The following is a 17,900-nucleotide window of genomic DNA, read 5'->3' as shown; positions in this document are numbered from 1 at the left end:
AAATACGATAAAAGTTGTACGTGACAGTTATGGTTTAAGTGAGGAGTTTTGTTCAACTGCTAATTTATAGCGCTATTACTTTGTTTTACTAAATTTCAGCCTTGAATTTGTCAGTTGTTTGCTTGAGAGTGCTGCAATAGCTCTGGTTGTGTGTACTAGTCTGCTCTGGGAGGAGTAAAAATTCTTGCTCAGCAATCAAAATGCAAGTCAAGTTTAAATGTGGCAATATTTACATTAATTAAAAAGTATTTGTAAACTGCTCACATTGAGCAGGTAACTCCCAGTGTGTTAATTAGCCTTTCAAATCTAAGCAGTCTAGCGTACCAGCCAGCTGACCGGCTGACACCTTCGCAACTTGTCACTATGTCTACAGCTGCAAATGCTCGGTACCAAGTTCAGGGAGTGCTCTAGCCAGGCCGCCAGCCGCCGGAGTCAGTCCGCTCAGCTGCAAGGGCTCATGGAGCAGAAGCGTTCTGGGAGTATTCCTGGAATTGTGGGACGCCTCGGTGACCTCGGTAGGTAGCTCTAGACTATGTGTCTCTTGTTGCCACCTTTACAGTGTTTCCATTTGAACCTGATAATGAGTACAAGTTGGAGTCGTTCTATCACTTACCTCGTGCCTCACTCTACTTGGGTAATGTTTTTTATTACGAGAATCGTTAGATTTCTAAACCTATTAAAATTTGATTGAAAATATTTTTTAACATGTTATTGTGCAAAAAAGTTTTTCATTTTCATAGTATCCACATTTTATTCTATCATAAACTGTACAATATAATGAATATTAACTTAAAATTGAAAATACATGTTTTGTTGGTTGTTGAAGGCACGGTGGTAGTGCATCCGGTGGTAGTGCATCCGGTGGTAGTGCATCCGGTGGTAGTGCATCCGGTGGTAGTGCATACGGTGGTAGTGCATCCGGTGGTAGTGCATCCGGTGGTAGTGCATCCGGAGGTAGTGCATCCGGTGGTAGTGCATCCGGTGGTAGTGCATCCGGAAGTATTACTCAGTTATATTACTGTAGTTCCCTGTTTAAAGATAAAATATAATTTCCAAAATGTTCTCTAAGTAAAACAACTTTTGTTATAGTTTAAATATAATTCGCAAGCATTTTAATCTCCAAGCACCAGTTGTACCGTTATTAACACCTGTAATACAGTGTCATGCTGGTCATTCAAATTTGCCCTGATAGTAATAGTCTCGCTCATAAAAATTATTATAATTACCTCACTAATCCATCCAGACAGACTTTTGTGTAAAATAGAAAATTTGACAATTCTAGCAACTTTTTCACTAATAATTGATCTTGAGACACAAGCATTGCAAAAAATTTACATCATGATCCTGGCACCCTTATTTAACTATGATTACGACAGCCTCCATCTTCAACATTGAGAAAAAGCGTTATACGCTTCATTGGCAAAATTGAATATAGCACTAATTGCAGAAGAGATCATTGAGATTTGCTCCCTATTGGCTTCAATGAGATAGATCGACTTGACAACTTTTAAATGTAGTAATACTGATGAAGGTGTGTATAAACAAGATCGTCACAGTCCCCACTCTTTAATGTATAACTACATTTCTGTTAGCGATTTGCAATGTGAACAATTACCAAGACTGGCTGTAAATTTTCATTTATAGTTAAGTTTTTATATAAAATACTGTTTAGTGTTCACTACATGCTAGCCTGTCTTGACAAACTGTTGGTTTTGTGGAGTTGTCCCCTGGCGAGCAAAACAACGGCTTGTCACAAGGCACACTGCACTTGATGCATCAGCTGCACTGAAAGGGAGTTGTTCTCTTCCGTCTATGAGGCTTGACTGCGATGTTATGCCGGTCGCTCCATTGGTAATCATAACGGATTTCGGGCAAAAATTTATTTAAAAAAAAATCGTTTAACTAGAGACCAGTCTCTGCGGCAAACTTTAGTAGAGCTCAGGCAACAACAGCAACTAAACATGTTGTTATTTGTGCGCTCAGTCAGTTTTATTTCTATTTTTGTATGATTCAGTTTTATTTGTTTTTATTGATTTTATTTTTAATTTTATTCTCAAGTTCTACTAAAGTTTACCGCAGAGACTGGACTCTGGTTAAACGTTTATATCTTGTTTTTTTCTGCATAAATTTTTGCGCTAAATCCGTTATGATTACCAATAGAGCGACCGACATAACATCGCAGCCAAGCCGCCTAGGCGGAAGAGAACAACTCCCTTTCAGTGCAGCTGGTGCATCAGGTGCAGTGCGTCTTGTGACAAGCTGTTGTTTTGCTCGCCTCGCTCAAAGGGGACAACTCCACAAAAACAACAGTTTGTCAAGACCATAGAGTTATCTCCCCCTAGAGTGATAACTACACGAGCATTTCCGGTGCCAACAAGGAGCGTTTAGGCCACGCCTCTTTTTTGTGCTAGTCAGTCGTAGTGATTGACTAGATCAATAACATCAGCCATGAGAAGGGTTAAACAAGGATCATGAATTCCAGTTGAGATAGTAATTAATGCTCATATTAAAAAAATGATGATTATAGTTTATTACTTTAATATATGCTTATTATTTAAAGCAATTCAATACCTACCAGGGATTGCTAAACATATTATGGAAATGTTTACTTTTTCATTTCCATAAACATAAATATTTCCATAATTTTAGGGAAATGGATATGGAAATTTTATTTTACAAGTATGGAAATAGTATGAAAATGGAAATGAATTATGGAAATGCTATGGAAATGGAAATGAATTATGGAAATGGAATTAATATGGAAATGAATTATGGAACTTTTATGGAAATGGAAATAATATGGAAATGAATTATGGAAATGTTATGGAAATAGAAATAATATGGAAATGAATTATGGAAATGGAAATGAATTATGAAAATGGAAATTGTGACATACACGTAATCCCTGATACCTACATGACTTGCCAAGGCACTGAATAGATAGTGAGTGAAAGTGAAGGTAATGCAAGCAGTTACTCATAGATAACATACATAGTCATACTGGGGTTGTATTACATTGGTGTGATGGGAAGCTAATCAACTGCCATCAACTATGAGCTGTACTACCCGGTGTTGCCCGAGTAATAAAAAAGTATTTGGACAGAAAATTTATTTTTATGTAACATTTACTATTCTAACTTTTAAACTTCATATCATGAGAAAATATTTTTAAGCAGTTTAAATGAATTAAGAGGAAAAAGAAAACAACTCTAAAGGTTTGCAAGCTTTTTCAAACAACTTCAACTTTTAAATTCATATCATGAAAGAAGTGTTTTGTTGAAATAAATTAGGAAAAAAAATAAAACTGTAAATGTGTTTAAATGTAAAATAATTATCAAGTAATGGCTAAATATAATCTATTTAGCTATGATTACAATAAAAAATTATATAATAAATAAGGTAATAAAAAAGTCTATTTTATTTTTATATAATTATAGTTAGTAGAATTAAGTATAATTTATTTTTATTTAACATATAACAACATTTACCACTTTAACTTTCAAACTACATATTATGAAAAGTGTTTTGTGTAATTGAAATAAATGAAGAGAAGAGAGAAAATAAAAACAACTGTAAATGTTTTCAAGCTTTTTCAAACAACTACCACTTTTAAATTTCATATCATGAAAGAAATTTTTTGTTAAAATGAATTAAGAAGAAAAATGAAACTGCAAATGTGTTTAAATGTAAAATAATTAGCGAGTAATGCTAAATATAATCTGTTTAGCTGTGATTACAATAAAAAATTATTGTAATCATAGCTAATTTTTATTACTTTATTTAATAAATAAAGTAATTCACAACTACTTTTTATTACTTTATTTAATAAATAAAGTAATAAAAAGTCTATTTTATTTTTAAATAATTATAATTTAGTATAATTAAGTATAATTTATTTTTATCTAACATATAACAACATTTGCCACTCTAACTTTCAAACTTTTTGCTTGCTTACATCAAGCAAAGATGTCCACTAACTAGTGGACATCTTTGCTTCAAGCTAGTCTATGTATTTGATTGATATGTATTGAAATCTAATATTACATGCAAGGGCTGTTTGTGAACTGAGGTGACAATGAATCACTCTATCACCATACAATGTCAATACTTTCAGTTGATGGCAGTCGATTAGCTTCCCATCACACCAATGTAATACAACCCCAGTATGACTATCTATCTTATCTATGAATAACCAATGATATACAGCCCCTCATGTGTGGGGGCTGTATATCATTGGAGTAACTGATTGCATTAACTCACTTACTTAACACTATCTATTCAGTGCCTTTGCAATGCATGTAGGTATTGAATTGCTTTAAATAATAAGCATATATTAGAGTAATAAACTATAATCATCATTTCTTTAATATGAGCAATAATTACTATCTTAACTGGAAATTCATGATCATTCTCATGGCTGACAATATTGTTCTATCGATCACTACGATTGACTAGTACAAAAAAGGGGCGTGGCCTAAACGCTCCTTATTGGCACCGGAAACGCTCGTGTTGTTGAGTGCACAGTTATCACTCTAGGGGGAGATAACTCTATGGTCAAGACAGGCTAACTACATGCTTGCCTTACACCAATAAGTAAGTTAATAAGTAATAACACTAATGAGTAATTTAATGTGCCTTTGAGATCTTAAGTGACTTCTTATCTTTTTGGTAAATAACGATAGAGCAAAGATTAAAAAACACTAAATGATTTCACTTTACGAGTCTTTATGAGTCACTCTATGAATATAAATATTATATGTTTCTAAATTATAACTTTTACATTCGCATGAAATTGAATAGTTATTTTTAAATATAATATCTAACAAGTAATGTAGTTCATTTTTATTTCTAATGTTTTACATTATATTCATCGCTTATTTGATTTTAATTATTCATTTACATTTATTATCTAAATAGTAATTATTATATTATTTATAAAATTATATAATAATATTAGTAGTAGTTACATTAATAATAATTTAGTAATAAATAGCACAACACTACATAAAAGTATCACCTCTTATGCTCAGATTTTAGCTGCCGTTAGTGAATATTTATTGTTCATATTTAATAAAATATTTATTATTAGTGTTTCAAATGGTTTTGGTCAACCATTTAACCAACAATCACAAAAAGAGTTACTAATTCTTAGTGAAAAAAATAAAAAAATAAATTTTGAGTATTATTCAATAAATATCAACAGATTTATTGACTGCAACATCTGTATATTGATGTGATTTTATTTAAATTGAACCTCTTCTAATTTATTAATGGATATGTTATTAATTTCTGTACATCAGCTAAGCAATAATTTTTTTATCTAGATCGGCTTAGGAATAAACTACTATAGTAGTTATGCAGGCTAATATAATATTATAATAATATAACCTGGTATAATATTATAATAATATTATAATAATGTACCCTGGTATAGTATAACATAACAATATTATAATAATATAACCTGGTATAATATAACCTGGTATAATATAATAATATAACTTGGTATATTATTATGTAATAATATTATTATAATAATATAACCTGGTGTAATATAATAATGCAACACGCTACTAATGCAACTAATAAGTCTTTTTAAATTGGCGTTCCCGAAAAATGTCGCTTAAATTGAAAAAATGTTAAAGTTACCAAAAGCTTTGCAAAGAACAGTAAGAAAAAGCTGAAAACAATAGCCAGTGGTGTCGTAATTATTATTAGAATATGGCTGAGGAGAAGAGACAAGCTGAGGCAGCAAGTATACAAAACACCAAAACAGTGTATTATATTCCTGCAAGTCGGTAAACACAGGGTGCAACATCACGTCATGCTACTGAGTTCATCAGTGTTTTATTACTATCATGTTGTACATACCGACGAGACATCACAAAATTATCAATATATACTGGACCAATAGGCCGATTTTGAAATTTTATTTTCAAGTTTTAGATAGATGAGATGTTATATTATGATATAATTAAATTTGTGAAGGTTTAAAAACCTCGGAAAAATTCACTAAATTTTACGCAGGACTCTCATAATAACAATCTTACCCACTTGTATAACAAGCGAATTATTTTCACTTAAAATAGTTGAATATAGTGCATATTATATTAGTGCTTTCCAGACCTCCAAATATCACTGTAAGTTACAAATTTAAACATGTTTTTAAGTAAAACATTTCTGCATACTTTACTAACTCATGGTCACAATGAAGGAGCAAGATATATAATATGACTAGCTCTGCTACCCGCCGTTGCCCGGGTATTAAAAATCAGCTTATAAACAATGAAAGGTAATGAGAGTTGCCTGCCACTTGCTATTAGCCTGGCACATTGCCAATGGATAATTTGAGTAAGTTTACTAATAAGAGCTACCGCTTTCCATGATGTTACACCATAACTTTGCGTCGTGACGGAAAGCGGTAGCGTATTTGCTACCATATAGGGACATATATCGTCTAATGAATACTTCATGCTTGTGTGGCTTAATTGGTAAGGCGTCGGACTGGCGAATCAAAGGGCACGAGATTAAATCTTCTGCGTTAAATATTCTTTATTTCAAGATTTTAATAGCTATAGCTGGACAAACGCAGACACATATACACCTTTATAATGTTTTATGTTTTTGTAATAATATTTTAAGTACTTTTAGATGACACTAACGCAAGTAAAAGCCATCATCACGGAAACTTGGATGTTATTAAAACAAGTAATACATTCACACAAAGAGCATCATCATACCGAAGCATTTTAATAGCTTGTCTGATTCGAAGAGAATTGACACAAAAGACTCTTACGGCTGTGTATAGATGGTTTCTCAGTAGTTAAAGAACTCTCAAATAGTAACTCTGGTGTATATATACGAGGAGTTGTCAGCACAACTAGATATAAATTTATTACAAATGGTTTGTCAAGTTGAGTCACAGATGGCTGTCGTGTATTGACTTTTGATGTAAGAAGTAAATAAGTACAGGGTTGGTCATGCATTCGGTCGTAAGCTGAATGGCCATGCCATAAGTTAACTCAGTTAATTTTTTTTAAATGGAGTGTGCATTTGAAGTGGTTGACTCATACCTAGTCAACTGTCAGCATTTGTTATATTGCATTTGTTTTAGCATTATGTCTCAATGAGTGCAGTATTATTTTTTCATCGCAAGCAAGCTCGTGGTTTAACTCATCGTCTTCCCATTCATTTTTTTGAACGAGTTGAATTCAACACAAAGTGTGCTCACCGCTAACAAAATTCACCAAATAGAAGTTATAATGCTAATTTTTTCTGAGCACAAATATACAGGAACGATTGCTTATGCGATCATCGTTGGTAAACATCAACCCTTTTAACATTCTCCTAAATATTAACCCATAATCTTATCAGATTGTTTGAGACAAAATTACCAAGCATAGGCCAAGAACAACAGAAAAATGATATTCAATCCACCTGGATACATTCCCACATAAATACTAAAAAGATCACCTCGGGTAAACGATTCAAGGGTTATAATACGACCTGTGTTAGTAATAGCGTAGCTATGAGTTTCTAATGAGATCCAATCATGGCTTTGCGTTTGAAGATTATGGTAAAAAGAGTTTTTATTGACACATAGCTTATTTATCAAGTAGTTACAGTTGCATCATGCATAGTCGAAAGGTATGGCACTCTCTTTTAGTAGATAGACTAGGTGAATGCCCTGCGTTGCACAGGAAATAAAAAACAGCTTATAAACATTACATTACCTTTACACTACCTGCAACTGTTTTATATCCCGTGCAATGCCAGTTGTTCACCTAGGGAGACCAGTTGCTAATCTTGTAGCGAATAACTTCACCATTATTGATGGTGAAGTTGAACGCCGTAGTCTATTGGCTAAGCTCCAGAACTAGAGGTTTTGAGATTGAATCCTCTGGGAAGCAGATGTTTCGTTACTAAAACTTTATCGCTATAACTGGACAGACACTCACATCTATGTATATACTGTATATATTTCTCAAAGTTGGTTGTATCTGTATTCGTCGTATCGATTGTCTAGCTATAGCTATTATTTTAGCGCCGCGCCCACATGGTACGATGCCTCTGTCTATACGTACATATATATTTTTCAAAGTTGGTGTGTCTGTCCGTACGTGTGTCTCTCTGACTATAGCTACAGCGCACACTGATTATTTTCCGAATGCAGCTACGCATTACGGCGCCCTTGTTAAAAAATATTTTTGGTAAGGTTCAATTACTATATCTGGGGTCAAGGCCAATTCCTCTCACACGGACAAATATACTGTATTCATAAGAAGAGCCTCGACATTCTCTTTCCTTTCGGTCAGAAAAAGTACGATATCTCATTTTTACATTTGTAACAGTATCGAGAGATAATAGTATCGCCATATTCAAAGTTTTGATGGATATTTTCTGTGGAACAGTAACCTTTTTCAAACACACACGCTTCTATGCAAGAGTTTCAATTACCAAAAATGAACATCTTTGTGTAAGTTTTATGTAAATACCTCCCTAGTTAGAAAACGGATTGGCAGTGTTTTTTAACATATTGGAAAAAAAAGATATGTAACAAAAATGTTCTAGATAAAGTTTGAAATTGAAAAAATATGGTTTACATATCATGAAGCAGTATTGGCATTTTTCGGTAAAATGGCTGGCTGTAGGCCGATAGCTAAATTTGTACATGGATGGCAGTCAAAGGGTTAAACACACACTCCTATACAAGAATTGTTATTATCAATTCAACATATTCAGGATTTTTATTTTGTTTTCCCAGTTCGTAATAATTGTATCATTACCGAATCATCCTTCATTGTAATCGTAGTGAAACCGACTTAATTTAGCTATTACTTGCTAATTATTTCACATTTATATCTAAACCCTTTTATAGTTGTTTTATTATTTGTAATTTATTTTACCTGCACAAAACTTTTTCCTCATGATATGAAGTTTGAAAGTTACAGTTGTTTGACAAAGTTTAAAAACCTTTGCAGTTGTTTTTATTTTCTATTAAATTATTTCAACTACACAAAACACTTCTTTCATGATATGCAGTTTGAAAGTTAGAATGGCAAATGTTGTTATATATTAAATACAAATCAATTTTCTGACCAAAGACTTTTTTATTACCCGGGCAACACCGGGTAGCGCAGCTAGTTTATATGCCAAGTCAGTTGCTTCGGGTGACAAGTTGTGGGGAGTTGGCATTTCAGCAGTTTTCGTCGTTAGTTTAAACACTCCTCAAGTTGTTGTTATTTGGAATTCTGTAAAAAAAGCTTTTGTACTCATTCCTTTAGCTTTGTTAAATTTTCCCCAATAAAATTTTGAATAATTGATACGATTATTAGTGTGTATTGATTTTCCAAAACATACTTTACCTTTCAACAAGTCATCTGCCTAGCAACATAGACCTAGACATAATTGAAGGTAAATTTCACTTAATCAGGTATTTAACTAGTAATACAGCATTCATTTAAAACCGATTTAACAGGAAAATAAATACAACTATTTCTTAACTTATAATTTGATGTTATGCAACTTGTTCTAAAGAAAGTTTTGCTCAAGAGAAATCAAATAGGTGTTTTTGGTGGGAAATTGGATGGCACAGTGGGTCTTTAATGCTTTTTTATCGCATTCTATGAAGAGCCTCGACAAGTAAAGTTGGAGAGTAGCCTGCTGGGTGTTTGTTATGACAGAAGCTAACAAATTATTAATATATTAGTGATTACTATAAAATATGGAGTGCAATTAAATACGATAGATCAGGTGAAGTTTGCTAGGGTGACATCACAGAGTTAACCTTTCTTGCATGCGTTCAGTCCGTAGCCTAGAGCGCTCTATTGTTTAGTTTCTTGTATCACGCTATTTTTGTGTTGCATTCAAAGACCAATTTTGTTAAGTGTCACTGGAGTAAGTTGTTTTGCCAGCCAATGCGAATTAAGATGGCTTATGGTTGGTGTGCAGGAGCGATAGACGATAAATACGATGTGGCCATCTCGACAGCCTGCGGGCCACTTGACAATATTGTGGTCGATGCCCTCGAGACAGGTCAGAAGTGTGTGGATTACCTGAAGAAGGCCAACCTTGGCGTCTGTACATTTATTCTGCTTGATAAAATGGAGCAATGGGTGACAAAAGCAAACAAGCCAATCAGCACGTGAGTAACTATCCTATCATATAACTATATCTTATGAGCGTGTTCAACATCCTCACTTCGTGTAACATAATTAGTTAACCATGTAGGATCAGCTACTGCTTCTCCTAATGACAGTTTATTGTAGTTGATTGATGATTGGTTGTCTCTCATGGATGAATGGCCTTTAATATAGCAGCATATAATAATAACACAATTCTACTATTAGAGTTAGTTTCTGTTTCTAAATAGTACCGAATTAGTGCAGGAGAACCTCTACTTACAAAATTAATAGTACTGAACTAGTGCAGGGGAACCTCTACTTACAAAATTAATAGTACGGAACTAGTGCAGGGGAACCTCTACTTACAAAATTAATAATACTGAACTAGTGCAGGGAACCTCTACTTACAAAATTAATAATACTGAACTAGTGCAGGGGAACCTCTACTTACAAAATTAATAATACTGAATTAGTGCAGGGGAACCTCTACTTACAAAATCAATTCGTTCTGGATGCTGTTTCGTAGGTAGAAAACTTAATTATGTAGAAACTGATTTTACTACATAAATGCCCTAATCCGTTCCAAGCCTCCTCAAAACTGATATTTGTATAAATTATAAATACATGAAATGGTTCAAGTCGGCAAAAAATGCATGTTATAATTGTATTACAACATAATAAATAAAAAAGCACACACTCAAAGAAGAAAGAACAAAGAAATAACGAATAAAAATTATGAACAGTTTGTTTGTTTAAATTTTGTGTGGGCCGTCTGGACGAGACTAAGCGAAGACTGCAGGAGTGGGAGAGTGGCGGTCAGAGGAGGTTGGTGTTGTATTGCCGTCTTGGTTTTGTTCTGATCAGAATAAATGTTTTAAGAACATAAGTAGAGACATTTATTTTCATCAGCACAAACTAAAAACTGCGTCATCATAAAAAAAACATACAATTTGAATTGCTAAAAACTTGAGTTGTCCTGCTCCATATGGGATATGGGAAAACTTACAATTGTACAACAGCGGGTGGAGGCAGTCAACAGTTGACACCTGAAAGAAAACACTATATACGAAAATGAATCCATGCTCTAAAGTCAAAGTAAAGTATTCACAGTAAATATTTTGTTTTTTTGTTGTTTTGCGTTTCAAACAAAGGGATCGAAATATGAAAGGCATTCCGGTCGCTTGTATGTAAAAGCATCTTTCATAAGTCAAAGCAATATTTTTATTAAAAGACATTTCATAATTTGAAAATTCTGTATGTAGTCTTTTGCAAGTAGCTGTTCCCCTGCATCCACTAGCAATGGCGATGCTGACTGGCAAACTGCCAAATCTTAGGCTAAAAACTTATCAAAAAATCTACTTTGTCCACTTGTTGAGGGCGGGTACTAGTTAGGTTTGTTCGTGGAGTTTTCATATGATTGTAACCATAAGAATAGTTTCAATTGCGCTTTTGGTATGTTTATGATTGCTTATCTGTTAATGCAGCCCAAACAATGCCCCAAGACTGTTCGATTTAATTAAGTACAAGGACGCCAGGCTAAAGGGAGCATTCTACTACGCCCTCAGGGATACTCTTGTAGCGGATGACCTCCAGCAGGCGTCTAAGATCGCTTTTGGTAAGTAGACTGGTTTGTATTTTGATGTTCTATCGTAACTTTGCAGTACCTTCTGGCTTTCCTATAGGTAGGCGAATATAGTTATTCAGTTTGAAATTTGAATGGTTTGTACCTGCAGGAGCTACGAGGTATAGAGTCGTTACTCTTGCTGGTCAGCTCATAGAGATCTCCGGGGCCATGTCAGGTGGTGGACGGCCTTCTAAAGGACGCATGGGCTCATCGGTGTCGAACGCGGATGAAGTTTCTCCTGAGAAGCTAAAGGAGATGGAGACGAAGCTGTGCAAAGGACGGGAGAAGTTGCAGAGTCAGGGGTAAGTCATCTAACATCTTAGGTAATGTTCACTCTCACCCTAATACTATCTCTGGTCTAGATACTTCAATCCTTTCTTGTTCTCTCATTGTTCTATTCTCATTATCTCTTTTTTTCCTTCCCCCTTCTTAATCTCTCACTGACATTCTCTCCTACCTCTCTCCTTCCCTCTTACTCTCCCCTTGCCCTCTATCCTCATTCTCTCTCTTCCTTCCCCCTTCTTAATCTCTCACTGACATTCTCTCCTACCTCTCCTTCCCTCTTACACTCCCCTTGCCCTCTATTCCCATTCTCTCTCTTCCTTCCCCCTTCTTAATCTCTCACTGACATTCTCTCCTACCTCTCTCCTTCCCTTTTTCTCTCCCCTTGCCCTCTATCCCCATTCTCTCTTTCTTCCTTCCCCCTTCTTAATCTCTCACTGACATTCTCTCCTACCTCTCTTCTTCCCTCTTACTCTCCCCTTGCCCTCTATCCCCATTCTCTCTCTTCCTTCCCCCTTCTTAATCTCTCACTGACATTCTCTCCTACCTCTCTCCTTCCGTTTTTCTCTCCCCTTGCCCTCTATCCCCATTCTCTCTTTCTTCCTTCCCCCTTCTTAATCTCTCACTGACATTCTCTCCTACCTCTCTTCTTCCCTCTTACTCTCCCCTTGCCCTCTATCCCCATTCTCTCTCTTCCTTCCCCCTTCTTAATCTCTCACTGACATTCTCTCCTACCTCTCTCCTTCCCTTTTTCTCTCCCCTTGCCCTCTATCCCCATTCTCTCTTTCTTCCTTCCCCCTTCTTAATCTCTCACTGACATTCTCTCCTACCTCTCTTCTTCCCTCTTACTCTCCCCTTGCCCTCTATCCCCATTCTCTCTCTTCCTTCCCCCTTCTTAATCTCTCACTGACATTCTCTCCTACCTCTCTCCTTCCCTTTTTCTCTCCCCTTGCCCTCTATCCCCATTCTCTCTTTCTTCCTTCCCCCTTCTTAATCTCTCACTGACATTCTCTCCTACCTCTCTCCTTCCCTCTTACTCTCCCCTTGTCCTCTATCCTCATTCTCACTCTTCCTTCCTTCCCCTTCTTAATCTCTCACTGACATTCTCTCCTACCTCTCTCCTTCCCTCTTACTCTTCCCTTGCCCTCTATCCTTATTCTCTCTCTTCACTCTTCCCCTTCCCCCCTCGCTCTCTCCCCTTTTCTCTCTCTCCACCCCCTCCGCTCTCTCTCCCTAATCTCTCTCTACCTCTGTGCCACCTCTACTTACAAAAATGTTTGCATCAACGTTAAAGGGTTTTGACGTACAAAGCAAATTTTTTATATAGGTTTGACTGTAACTTCATATGTAGAGGTTTGACTGTAACTTCATATGTAGAGGTTTGACTGTAACTTCATATGTAGAGGTTTGACTATAACTTCATATGTAGAAGTTTGACTGTAACTCCTTATGTAGAAGTTTGACTGTAACTTCATATGTGGAGGTTTTATTGTAATTTCATATGTAGATGTTTGGCTGTAAATTCATATGTAGAGGTTTGACTGTAACTTCATATGTAGAAGTTTGACTGTAACTTCATATGTAGAGGTTTGGCTGTAACTTCATATGTAGAGGTTTGATTGTAACTTCATATGTAGAGGTTTGATTGTAACTTCATATGTAAAGGTTTGACTGTAACTTCATATGTAGAGGTTTGGCTGTAACTTCATATGTAGAGGTTTGATTGTAACTTCATATGTAGAGGTTTGATTGTAACTTCATATGTAGAGGTTTGATTGTAACTTCATATGTAGAGGTTTGCTTGTAACTTCATATGTAGAGGTTTGATTGTAACTTCATATGTAGAGGTTTGGCTGTAACTTCATATGTAGAGGTTTGATTGTAACTTCATATGTAGAGGTTTGATTGTAACTTCATATGTAAAGGTTTGACTGTAACTTCATATGTAGAGGTTTGACTGTAACTTCATATGTAGAGGTTTGGCTGTAACTTCATATGTAGAGGTTTGATTGTAACTTCATATGTAGAGGTTTGATTGTAACTTCATATGTAGAGGTTTGATTGTAACTTCATATGTAGAGGTTTGCTTGTAACTTCATATGTAGAGGTTTGATTGTAACTTCATATGTAGAGGTTTGATTGTAACTTCATATGTAGAGGTTTGATTGTAACTTCATATGTAGAGGTTTGCTTGTAACTTCATATGTAGAGGTTTGATTGTAACTTCATATGTAGAGGTTTGACTGTAACTTCATATGTAGAGGTTTTACTGTAACTTCATATGTAAAGGTTTGATTGTAACTTCATATGTGGAAGTTTGACTGTAACTTCGTATGTAAAGGTTTGACTGTAACTCTATATGCAGAGGTTTGACTGTAACTCCATATGCAGAGGTTTGACTGTAACTTCATATGTAGAGGTTTGATTATAACTTCATATGTAGAGGTTTGACTGTAACTTCATATGTAGAGGTTTGACTGTAACTTCATATGTAGAGGTTTGACTGTAACTTCATATGTAGAGGTTTGACTGTAACTTCATATGTAGAGGTTTGACTGTAACTTCATACGTAGAAGTCGGACTGTAACTTCATATGTGGAAGTTTGACTATAACTTCATATGTAGGTTTGACTGTAACTTCATATGTAGAGGTTTTACTGTAACTTCATATGCAGAGGTTTGACTATAATTTCATATGTCGAGGTTTGACTGTAACTTCGTATGTAAAGGTTTGACTGTAACTCCATATGTAGAGGTTTGACTACTCTCATTTGGCACATCCTACTCATCTTTTTGCAGTACTAAAAAAGCCGATTTGACCAGAAAAAAAGAGGCTCTTTCTGATGAGCTTGTAAAGCTGAGGGCGTCTCTTGAAACAAGCTCCATGGAACTTAAGGTATGTTTTCATCCATCTTTTGCATAGTCAGAGTCGCTATCATATTCCTCTATGTTAAAAATTGTGTTTAAATAACTTCCATTGCGGCTTGACAGCGGACCCCTTACCTTTTATAGTTTGGCTATAAATGCTCATTTTATTTTTAGTATTCTAAGTTTTTCATGATTTTTCAAGCTAACAACTACTCGTTATCCTGTTTTGGTCGTATTCTCATGTTGATTGATTGGCTATCAGTAGACAATTCATCTGATTGGTCCTGCACTGCGCCATTCTTTCGGACAAACAAAACAAATGATCACGCTCAAACACAGGCACCTGCATAAGCATGTCATTGTTGGATTTATTATGTACATTACATTCTTTGCAGGTCTGTAAAAATGACTTGGTTTTGCCATTCAAACCCAAACTATAAAAAGGAATGATTGATGCGGTACAAACAGTTGTTTTATGCATCATGCGATTTTACTCCTCGGATGTGCTCTGCGTGGTGTTTTAAGTATTCCTACCAATACATTAGTTAGTCCCTGTGATGGCTCTTAGATGTATTTACCCTGTTTGCCCCATGTGTTCATAGATGTATTTATCCTGTTTGCTCCATCTGTTCATAGATGTATTTTTTATCCTGTTTGCTCCATCTGTTCATAGATGTATTTTTTATCCTGTTTGCCCCATCTGTTCATAGATGTTTTTTTCATCCTGTTTGCCCCATCTGTTCATAGATGTTTTTTTCATCCTGTTTGACCCTTCTGTTCAGAGATGTATTTTGTATCCTGTTTGCCCCATCTGTTCATAGATGTATTTATCCTGTTTGCCCCATCTGTTCATAGATGTATTTATCCTGTTTGCCCCATCTGTTCATAGATGTATTTATCCTTTTTGCCCCATCTGTTCATAGATGTACTTTTTATCCTGTTTGCCCCATCTGTTCATAGATGTATTTTCTTCATCCTGTTTGCCCCATCTGTTCATAGATGTTTTTTTTCATCCTGTTTGACCCTTCTGTTCAGAGATGTATTTTGTATCCTGTTTGCCCCATCTGTTCATAGATGTATTTTTTCATCCTGTTTGCCCCATCTGTTCATAGATGTATTTTTTTATCCTGTTTGCCCCATCTGTTCATAGATGTATTTTCTTCATCCTGTTTGCCCCATCTGTTCATAGATATATTTATCCTGTTTGCCCCATCTGTTCATAGATGTACTTTTTATCCTTTTTGCCCCATCTGTTCATAGATGTACTTTTTATCCTGTTTGCCCCATCTGTTCATAGATGTATTTTCTTCATCCTGTTTGCCCCATCTGTTCATAGATGTATTTTTTTATCCTGTTTGCCCCATCTGTTCATAGATGTATTTTCTTCATCCTGTTTGCCCCATCTGTTCATAGATATATTTATCCTGTTTGCCCCATCTGTTCATAGATGTACTTTTTATCCTGTTTGCCCCATCTGTTCATAGATGTATTTTCTTCATCCTGTTTGCCCCATCTGTTCATAGATGTTTTTTTCATCCTGTTTGACCCTTCTGTTCAGAGATGTATTTTGTATCCTGTTTGCCCCATCTGTTCATAGATGTATTTTTTCATCCTGTTTGCCCCATCTGTTCATAGATGTATTTTTTTATCCTGTTTGCCCCATCTGTTCATAGATGTATTTTCTTCATCCTGTTTGCCCCATCTGTTCATAGATGTTTTTTTCATCCTGTTTGACCCTTCTGTTCAGAGATGTATTTTGTATCCTGTTTGCCCCATCTGTTCTTAGATGTATTTATCCTGTTTGCCCCATCTGTTCATAGATGTATTTATCCTGTTTGCCCCATCTGTTCATAGATGTATTTATCCTTTTTGCCCCATCTGTTCATAGATGTACTTTTTATCCTGTTTGCCCCATCTGTTCATAGATGTATTTTCTTCATCCTGTTTGCCCCATCTGTTCATAGATGTTTTTTTTCATCCTGTTTGACCCTTCTGTTCAGAGATGTATTTTGTATCCTGTTTGCCCCATCTGTTCATAGATGTATTTTTTCATCCTGTTTGCCCCATCTGTTCATAGATGTATTTTTTTATCCTGTTTGCCCCATCTGTTCATAGATGTATTTTCTTCATCCTGTTTGCCCCATCTGTTCATAGATATATTTATCCTGTTTGCCCCATCTGTTCATAGATGTACTTTTTATCCTGTTTGCCCCATCTGTTCATAGATGTTTTTTTTTTCATCCTGTTTGACCCTTCTGTTCAGAGATGTATTTTGTATCCTGTTTGCCCCATCTGTTCATAGATGTATTTTTTCATCCTGTTTGCCCCATCTGTTCATAGAAGTATTTTTTTATCCTGTTTGCCCCATCTGTTCATAGATGTATTTTCTTCATCCTGTTTGCCCCATCTGTTCATAGATGTTTTTTTCATCCTGTTTGACCCTTCTGTTCAGAGATGTATTTTGTATCCTGTTTGCCCCATCTGTTCTTAGATGTATTTTGTATCCTGTTTGCCCCATCTGTTCTTAGATGTATTTTGTATCCTGTTTGCCCCATCTGTTCATAGATGTATTTATCCTGTTTGTCCCATCTGTTCATAGATGTATTTATCCTGTTTGCCCCATCTGTTCATAGATGTATTTTTTCATCCTGTTTGCCCCATCTGTTCATAGATGTATTTTTATCCTGTTTGCCTCATCTGTTCAGAGATGTATTTTGTATCCTGTTTGCCCCATCTGTTCATAGATGTATTTTTTATTCTGTTTGCCCCATCTGTTCATAGATGTATCAGTTGTTGTAAAGCATCGTAGATCTGTTTTGCCTATAGATGTATGAGGAGCAGAGAGCCACCTTAAAAACTGAAATCAAGCGACAAGATCAGATTGTGAAAAAGTCGCAGCCAGATCCTAAAATTGTTGGAAGACTGGAAGATAACTACAGAAAGTTCAATGATGGCAAGTTCTTTTCAACCATTTCTTGACTGTGACTTGCTTGACTGTGTGG

General features: G+C 35.4%; 1 protein-coding gene across 1 annotated transcript in view; it reads left to right on the top strand.

Annotated features, from left to right (window-relative positions):
- Positions 1–17,900, top strand: part of LOC137406668 (structural maintenance of chromosomes protein 4-like) — a 51,889-nt gene that overhangs the window by 14,078 nt on the left and 19,911 nt on the right. Inside the window, exons 11-16 of the mRNA XM_068093279.1 lie at positions 374–515; positions 9,952–10,144; positions 11,609–11,739; positions 11,858–12,050; positions 14,830–14,926; positions 17,725–17,851. Of these exons, the coding sequence (XP_067949380.1) occupies positions 374–515; positions 9,952–10,144; positions 11,609–11,739; positions 11,858–12,050; positions 14,830–14,926; positions 17,725–17,851 (883 nt within the window). The remainder of the gene's footprint in view (positions 1–373; positions 516–9,951; positions 10,145–11,608; positions 11,740–11,857; positions 12,051–14,829; positions 14,927–17,724; positions 17,852–17,900) is intronic.

The sequence above is a fragment of the Watersipora subatra genome, chromosome 10, assembly GCF_963576615.1.
Source record: "Watersipora subatra chromosome 10, tzWatSuba1.1, whole genome shotgun sequence".
NCBI classification, from domain to species: domain Eukaryota; kingdom Metazoa; phylum Bryozoa; class Gymnolaemata; order Cheilostomatida; family Watersiporidae; genus Watersipora; species Watersipora subatra.
The sequence above is the reverse complement of the archived record's forward strand: the minus strand, read 5'-3'. Positions and strand labels throughout refer to the sequence as shown.